This window comes from Choristoneura fumiferana, chromosome 4, assembly GCF_025370935.1.
Source record: "Choristoneura fumiferana chromosome 4, NRCan_CFum_1, whole genome shotgun sequence".
In the NCBI taxonomy this organism is placed as follows: Eukaryota; Metazoa; Arthropoda; class Insecta; order Lepidoptera; family Tortricidae; genus Choristoneura; species Choristoneura fumiferana.
The window spans coordinates 1,146,833-1,155,906 of record NC_133475.1 but is presented as its reverse complement, the minus strand read 5'-3'; the positions used below and the strand labels follow the sequence as shown (position 1 = coordinate 1,155,906).

The 9,074-nt window shown below is 34.4% G+C and overlaps 1 protein-coding gene across 1 annotated transcript; it reads left to right on the top strand.

The window, feature by feature from the left end:
* Nucleotides 1-1,052: 1,052 nt before the first annotated feature.
* Nucleotides 1,053-3,357, top strand: LOC141427236 (flexible cuticle protein 12-like). Its single transcript, XM_074086461.1, has 3 exons — nt 1,053-1,158; nt 2,126-2,247; nt 3,086-3,357. Exons 1-3 carry the CDS (start codon nt 1,150-1,152, stop codon nt 3,276-3,278), a joined length of 324 nt encoding a protein of 107 aa, XP_073942562.1. The 5' UTR covers nt 1,053-1,149; the 3' UTR covers nt 3,279-3,357.
* Nucleotides 3,358-9,074: the final 5,717 nt, after the last annotated feature.

Below are 9,074 nucleotides of genomic sequence, written 5' to 3'. Positions count from 1 at the left end.
GTGCGTATGAATATACTTTTAACAAAAAATACATTTTTAACACTTAATTTTTTAGGCTATAAATTACTTCTCTTTTTTTTCTCACAATTATTACACATTATCTTAAAAGTGCTTCCGTTTCTTCATAATTTAAGGTCTTTAACCAGGTAATCATGTTTTTTTTACACTGATGCAGTTGTAAAGAATAAATATTAATTACCTTATTTATAGCATTATAAATGAAAACGATTTTTATTGGTAAACTAAAATTGTGCCGTTTGTGTCGTAGGTACAGTCGGTGCCCTAACATAAGTACTTATAGATGTAGTGAAAAAAGTTTTTACACAGGCCAAGTCAAAATCAATCTTATGCCAATGTCATAAAAACTTTGACATGGAAAAACTTTTCTCACTTTAACTATGTCCACTTTTCTATACAACTAGTATGAAACAGTGGATACATACGTTAGGGAACCGGCGGTACATAATGGTAATGTAGACTTGTCTTTTATTGAGAAATTCTCATCAGACTTAATTTAATGTAATTTTGTTAATTTGTTTTAGATTCGGTCAAAAGTAGGGACGAGTGGAAGAAAAAAGGGGAGGCTTTTGCCCATCAGTGGGACACACTACAAGCTAAGTAAAAAATAAATAAATAATTGACTTCATTTAATTTAATTGGATTTAATGTCCTTGATTATTCCTGTGTGGTTGCTATGTATTTATTTAATTGTATCTTACATAATAAGCTATTACTAACAATTATGGACATTGTTTGAAATAAAAATGTTTGAATTTGAATTTACCTACCTGCACCTAACCTCACTTCATTAATTCACTACTATAATTAAATTGTTTTAATATTGTGCAACTAATTATCCGTGCATTAATTTCACGCAAAAAAAAAGCTTATACTTTATAGGGGTGACTCGTATGACAGTTTCTAATTAAAATATCGAAAGCATAGTTTTACACCGGGTTTCTCCACTCCGGTCTGCAGCCGGACATGTCACATCGAACCTTTAAAGATCTTTGAAGATCTAAGTTCAAATGTCAACACGCGTCCTTGCGGCTGCGCGGGCGCATATAAATACCGCGTCCCGCTCAGAGATGGCATCAGTCGCTCGCTTGCTTTCCTCGAGACAACCGGACAAACACACACCATCCAAAAATGAAATCGGTACGTTGCGATCATCAAGTAAATCGACTTGTGAATCGATGTGTCTTAAACACAAATCCTGTTTCCTTGATTTTATTGAGCTTCAAATTGTGTATATGATAATTCAATTATGTTGTCATCAGTATTAACGAAAATTAAATGTTTTTTAAGCTCAGTGATTATTTGTTTCGATACTTAATCAATAACATGCTCAATGACAACCATGTTTCTATCTTTAAATTGTTTGCAAATATTTATCTTAAAATTTCACATTCGTTAGTCTTTGTTAATCATTGATAATACTTAAGGAATGTTTTGGCATTTTTTTATTAGTCCGGATTATCCTAAACTCAAATTATCAAGCTGATTTAAATTGCTGTTCACCTGTCTCTTATCAAAACTTATAAGTATGTTTATCCGTTGCCTAGTAACCATAGTACAAGCTTTGCTTAGTTTGGGACTAGTCAATTGGTATCAAATGTCTCACGATATTATTATTATTATTAAATTTATCTCACTTCCAGAGTAGGGTTGATTTGAATTCTGACGACATAGCAAGTACAGCCAGCAAAGAAAGCTTGTTTTAAGAGCTGGATTTATCTCCTAGTTCACCATGGAAAAATAAAAATTGGCTAACTCTTCGTTGGAATTTAAGTATATTTATAATTCTCAAGGAACACGTCTGCCTGTTTCAAGTTAAATCCAAAACATCTTTATTCAATTTCACAATCGCTTGTGAACTTCAATAAATTTACCTCTAAGTCTCTAGCTCCAGCAATAGGGCCATATTAGGGCCATAATAATGAATCCCAAGCCGGACTGGAAGAGGAAGTCTTAGGCCTTCCACTTAATGGACCGACAAATGGTGGATGCAATTGGCGAGTTGTCGATCATTTGTGACGTTCTAGGGGGAAGCTGTTCATCAGTGAACGTCTTCCGGCTGATAGTGATGATGATGGATTATTTACTAACAAAATCTCGTTTGCAGTTCATCGTATTCGCCCTCTGCGTCGCTGTGGCCCTCGCTGCTCCCCAACGGTCGCCCGATGCGGACGCCCAAGTTCTCAAGTACGAGGCCGATAACATCGGTGTCGACGGGTACCAATTCAGGTGGGTTATTTGACCGCTTCTTAAGTCGATCGCTGGATTGGCATCTCTGATTTTTTCATGTTATTCATGTGTGTGTTATGCACGTACATCATGAAATTCATGTGTGAAATTATATTTGAGATTCACTATGAGGTTCTCTGTCAAGGAAAACCAAAGCGCGTGGGAACTAAAGTCCAAGTATCTAATTCTAAGACGAGGCTTGAGTTTGGCAGTAGGATGATGATGACGATGATGGATAAATACGTCAGTTTATAGAACTGTTCTCTTTACATTTTGGAAATTAAAAAGTATAAAGGTTAGTTCATGAACACTCACGAACCATTTCAATTGAAAGTGACAATTTATATCGATGATAATACCTTTGAGCGCTAAAAACATCGAAAAAATCTTGGGATACTCATTATCCCTAGACTGATGGTTTGACTCACTACTATGCCTATATTGATATATTCAAAACTGTGTAGGGAATAAAATATTCATAGACACTTGATGAGTGTAGGTACTGAATTAAATAAAATTTTGTTAATATCGTTTGGAACTCGAAACGCCGAAGATCGTTTTTTTATCTCATTTGAATCTCTAGAAAAACGGAGAAAATTATCAAGTGTCGAGCGACATTAACATTCTAGTTTTACTGTACTTGCGTTATAATTACTGATAACAGTAGCTACATTACAAGAAAAACAATAAGACTGATTGTTACATTGATAGGCATTTAAGCGAAAATAGCCGTTGATATTTCGAGCCGTAAAACTAGCATTGAAGGGTAAAAGGATTTCTTGTGCATTAAAAATTGCATCTTTTGTTAACATAACTAATGCAATTTATTCTTCATCAGCTATGAGACCTCCAACGGCATTCAGCAGCAAGAGCAAGCCCAGCTGAACAACGTCGGTACCGAAAACGAAAGCATCGCGGTCCGAGGCTCTTACTCCTACACTGGCTCGGACGGCGTCGTCTACACCGTCACCTACGTCGCCGACGAGAACGGCTTCCAGCCCCAAGGTGCCCACCTCCCCAAGGCCGTCTAAACTAGTCACCCCTTTCGTCAAGCGATGCTGTGATAAGCCCGATTGTTAATAAAGTTTTAGTTGTTTTGGTTTAATTGTATGACGTTGTTTTACTGTGTCTTCCCTTAATAATATTGTTTGTTTTAATAATTCAAGTAACAATACTCATTTTAAATTTGTGAAGTCTTGTGCCTTGATTAATCTTCATTCTAATTGATTGATTCAGGAATTACTTTCCGGAGATTCATATCAATGAACTGCACTATCTTGCTTCTAATTTACAATACCAAGCGCACTATAACATTTAAAAAGCAAGGTAAATAAATGAATGCAGGTAGTTTAAGACTTATTTTATTACAATCAGTTTCATCTCAGATTAGTAAAGACAAAAAACACAATGACAAATTACAAATCTTAAGAGAAACAACGATATGAGTAATTACAAATTTGAACATTAGTAAGATAAATGCGTTAAGACAATCAAAGAAATTTAATAGTTTCCCAAAATGGTTTATTTTCATTGGAAATGTTATGTTGAAATTCCGTATAAATAGGTATGTTAATATGCCAAAGAATTTATCCTCTTAGTAAGCTTCAGGCAAACTGTAACTTATGTCAAAAAATAATTAGCAGGAATGTAGAAAAAATAGTTTTACGAAAACACACTACCTACCTAAACAAACTACCTCAAGAATAGGCTTTCAATGTTAATATTAGTAATAAACTCAATGCGAACTAATGAAAATCATTTCAACTTTTTTTTAATACAACATTAAGTAAGAAATTAAATTCAAATTGATTTAAATATTAAGGTCCACTTTATAACTCAACTTGCCATACAACTGATGTCATACTACTTATCATCTTGAAATTTATGATCAATAAAAACCCAAAGCAGAATTCAAATTATTGCCTAAAATGAGGCTGAATCCTCATTTTGTAATAAACAATGCTAATACACATTAACCTTCGGCGGATGGGCAGATTCCACATTATCATTTATAATTTTATCCTTGAAATTACAATCTGACATTTGACTAGTAGACAAACAGCCTCAAGATATTTTAAACATTGTACAAAGTATGCTCAGAAATGTGGTTTTAATGACGAAGCTCTAGGCTAGCTCATGATCAGAGTCCTGAGAGATGGCGCTGTTGTAAATATTTTCTTTTATCCGTTTTTTTTTGGTGTACTGCCTTTTCGGCGAAATATTTTTCGCCAAATTTCACTTAGCAACCAACCTTTCGCCGAAGTTTCATTTGGCAAACCAATCCTTGTCATAACTTTGCTTCGCATTTTTCTTATTTCGCAACATTTTTATATTGCTAAATTTTACTTCATCACACTTTAATGTGGCAAAAATTATGTAGCAAATGATTGGCTAAGGCAAATAACAAATAGTCAAATAATATTTGGCCGATTTTTACACATAAGGTAGGTATATCAGTCATGATATATAATAAAAAGAATAAATGTTAAATTATGTGGCGGTGAGCGAGCGAAGCGAGCGAGCAAGACGAGACTAGGCAGAAGCGACTTGGATAGGTTAGGTTCAGAAGGCTAAGGCGGGAGCGAAGCGTAGCATAGCTTCCGCTTTAGCCTTCGATGTTAGGTTTTTTTTGTAACAGAACGGAAAAAAATCATTGGCTTGCTTGCTTGTTTGCTTGCTAAATTAAGGAATGCCAATCAACGCATTTGACGAAAACACAAATGACATCTTAAAAAAATCCCAGGTAATAATTTGCATAATAATCATTTATCAAATCATTACTTGGGAAATGATATCAGTGCGAAATGTTGAGTTGGGAAATGAAATTTCGCCTAAATAAAAATATGGGATAAATAGTTTGGGAGTTAATAATTTGCTAAATAATTTTCACCAAAACATTAGTAAACCGTTTTTTTACATACTGTACTAAGTAATTTATTTTGAACATGAAACTACCGTGAGACTCATATTAAATAATATTGTAACGGATAACTCACGTCTTAAGGGGATTCCATGCCCCAATGACCTTCGATCCGAATTTAGTTTTCTAATGATTTTGTAGCTTATTATATTACAAAAACGGCTTTAAGCAATATAGTATCCCATATTTACTTCAAAGTTCATTTTCTTTGAGATATTTGGAATCAAAGTTGAACAATTTTTGGCTAAAAAACTGGTTTTCTGGCCATAACTTTTGTGTTAATTAGTTTCAAATGAAAACCCTCGAGCAGTTTTTAGAGACGTCAATAATGAACCCAAATATGTAGATTTCGTAAATTTTAGATCTTTCACGTCAATAGAGATACAAAATAAGTGTTTTTTCAGACAATGTTTAAAAAAATTATACAAAATTAAACATTCGTTTTTTTCAAAATCCGGTAGACAAAAATGGAGATAAAAGATTGGAGAACCGATAGCCGTTTGACTTATAATTCTATCTGTAGTGAAAAAGTAGGAGATATACGATTCAAAACTTGTCAAAAATCGATGAAAACCTCGGGTAGCCCCTTAAATCGAATTTAGCTAGATATGTTTCGGGCTAATTCATAGCCCTTCTATTGCATATAAAACAATATATCTTTTATGTATCAAGCAATCATAGAAATAGAGCTAAATCACTATTTTAGCGTCTACTGCACTTATAATTTTTTAGTTCATTGATAACCAATTATGTAACCACCAGCCAAATAAGTGGTCTATCAATTTTTAAACAAGTTCCTATCAAATGAATATGTCGCTAATGTCGAACTTTCAAGTTGACAGACACGTCTATTGGCATTATTGTTTTATGAAATGCAAACGATTATCAACTTTAGGGTGGTAGACTACATATTTGGCTGATGGTACCTGAAAAAAAAAGATATAGAACTGTTTAGAGCCACTGAGCTGAAAATCAGCGCACTGAAGCGTAGTCCTTACCGCACATGTTTATACTTAAAAACAATAATACTAAATTAATGTATGTACTTTTTTATACTTATGGAATTTTTTTATGGGCCATAAGTGTTTTTACTTGGTTTTTTCATTATGTTATTAATTTTATCATATTGTATGCACCATCTCTCAAATAAATCTAGTTAGTAAAATATTCTATGACGTAAATAAACTTCAAATAAAATATGCAAGGAGTCTGGTCTATAAGGTTGACTGAATATAACTTTTATTTGTATAAGTTTTTATTCACACGATACACATTGAACATCAACCAATGTACGCTCAAGGATTTTAATCCATGAGCCACAATGGAACCCTTTCAAAGGAAAAGTAATTACGATTTTCCTGGTTAATTATTAATGCGATGTGACTATGGCGTTTACTGTGAAATGGTTTCATAGTGCCTCATTAATCCAAAAGTGGTCCTTGACCGTACCTATCTCTAAATAAAAATATATTAGCAATAACTAATACGCGTAATAATAATTACGCGTTCGGTTACGTGGGTGCACACTCACCGGGGTTCAGCTGAAAACCAGCGCTGCAGCTCTGGTTACAGGGCTACGGCATATGCTGAGCTGAGTCCTTTTGGCATCACACTACAGCACAATATCTCTTATTTTCCTCTCTTCTCCTATTTATGTTTTTACTGTGTTTTTGTTGTGATGTAGTGTGTTTTTCTTGTCAATAAATGTTGTGAGTTTGAGTTTGGGTTAACTAAAGAATCACGAAAAGCATTTACAGTCAATGTAAATCATACACCTGCTGTAATAATTTAGATTCATTTTACACCATCATCATCATCAGCCGGAAGATGTCCTGTACAGAAAGTTGTGAGCAAAAATTTGATCAAAAATATCTGAACACGCTTCTACGCCATTACCAATAGAGTCGAGTTCAGTTATTTTTGATTAAAATTTTGCTCACAAGTTTATGAACTCGACTGTACTAGTCTCGGTAGCTCGCAGCTCTCGCATGTCATCGGTCCATCTAGTGGGAGGCCTGAACTCCCTCCAACAGTATAAATTCAGTACAGTCAAGTGTAAAAATATGTACTTATTCAAAGTTTCAAAAATATGTACTACAGACTTTTATTCCGACGCTATAAGGCCGTAGTAACATATTTTTGAGTAGTTCGAATAGATACTTATTTTTGCACTTGACTGTACAACAGTAGCGCCGTATATAGAATGTCAAAACACGTATTTGTTAAAAAGATCCTTCTTCGTTTAAATATTTAACCTTTCCGATCTAACCCAATGACATTCACCTTGTTACGTAAACACGCAACCGGTCTGCGCGGGCGCATCTTCATATGCTACGAAAGTTCAACTTCCCGCGTACACTACCACCTCTGACTTTAGTGATGCCAGAGAAGTTTTTATTAGGGTTCTGCAAAGGTTCCAAAATAAGTTTATAAACTTTCGTGATTTTCACTCATAGTTAATTACCAATTCGACTGGATGGCCGGACGACCGGATGGTCAAGTGGTTAGAGAACCTGACTACAAAGCTTGAGGCCCGGGTTCGATCCCTGGCCGGGGCAGAAATTTGTGTGAATAATACGAATGTTAGTTCTCGGGGCTTGGATGTTTGATGTGTATTTAAGTATGTATTTATCTATATAAGTATGTTTATCCGTTGCCTAGTACCCATAGTAGGTACCAGCCAAATATGTGGTCTACCACCCTAAAGTTGATAATCGTTTGCATGTCATAAAACAATAATGCCAATAGACGTGTCTGTCAACTTGAAAGTTCGACTTTAGCGACATATTTATTTGATAGGAACTTTGTTAAAAAATTGATAGATCAGTTAGGTATTTGGCTGATGGTACAAGCTTTGCTTAGTTAGGGACTAGGTCAATTGGTGTCAAATAAACTGTCCCATGATATTTATTTATTTATTTATTGCAATGTTTAAACTCTCGTGACTTTCACTCATAGTTCCCATATACGGGACTTATCACACTAAACACATAAGTAATATTAACCTCGACGTGTCACCCACATTACACATTACAGTGTTCCGTAGTCACGATTCTACACGTAATAATGTAATGTGTAATGTGGTAGAAACGTCGAGGTAAATATTAAGTACTCGAGTGTTTAGCGTGATAAGTCCCGTTTATGGTAATTAACTATGAGGTGTCGACTAATGCAATTTGATTTGATAGGCAAATTATTGGGAGGGTGCGAAGTACTAGGTGGGGGTAATGAAATCTGTCGCAGTGCTCATAGTGGCCAAAAGAAGAAAATAATCTAGGCTCTGTCACTTGTCATACTCATATGAATACTCTGAATAAAATGAATGAAAAGCAATTTTTATAGACTTTAATTACCTAATTTTAGTAATAGATGTTTGTGTTATGGTGCGAGCTTGAATTATTGAACACTGTCCCTGTTTTGTCCTAAATTCCTCTACATTACATCTCGGACATGTCCAGCAACAATTTTCCTTATCAAACGGTTTGTGGTTGAAATTTTATATTGAGTGATACTTACAAAACCGGTCTTCAAAATGATACTAATTTTGATCTGAAAACGATATTTAATTTATATAATTTTACTATTATTCAAAGAAACCAATAAGATAGCTTTATCTTTTCGTTTTACAGTAAAAGTACAACTAAACATGAAGTAAACAAACCCTGACATAACGAAAATAAAACACACTTTTTTGAATAAATTTTACTTACCTCATTTAATTTTAATGACCAAAAATGAATTCACAACCTTTTGTCCACCCAAATCACGGTATCATAGTAATTTTGTATTATAAATTAATACGTTATAGGTTTGACTTTTGTCACGTCGCGATGAAATTTCAAAACGTCAGAGCATCAGAGCCAAAAAAGTTGCGGACGCTAGGTGGCGCTGATGTCGTGCATAGAGC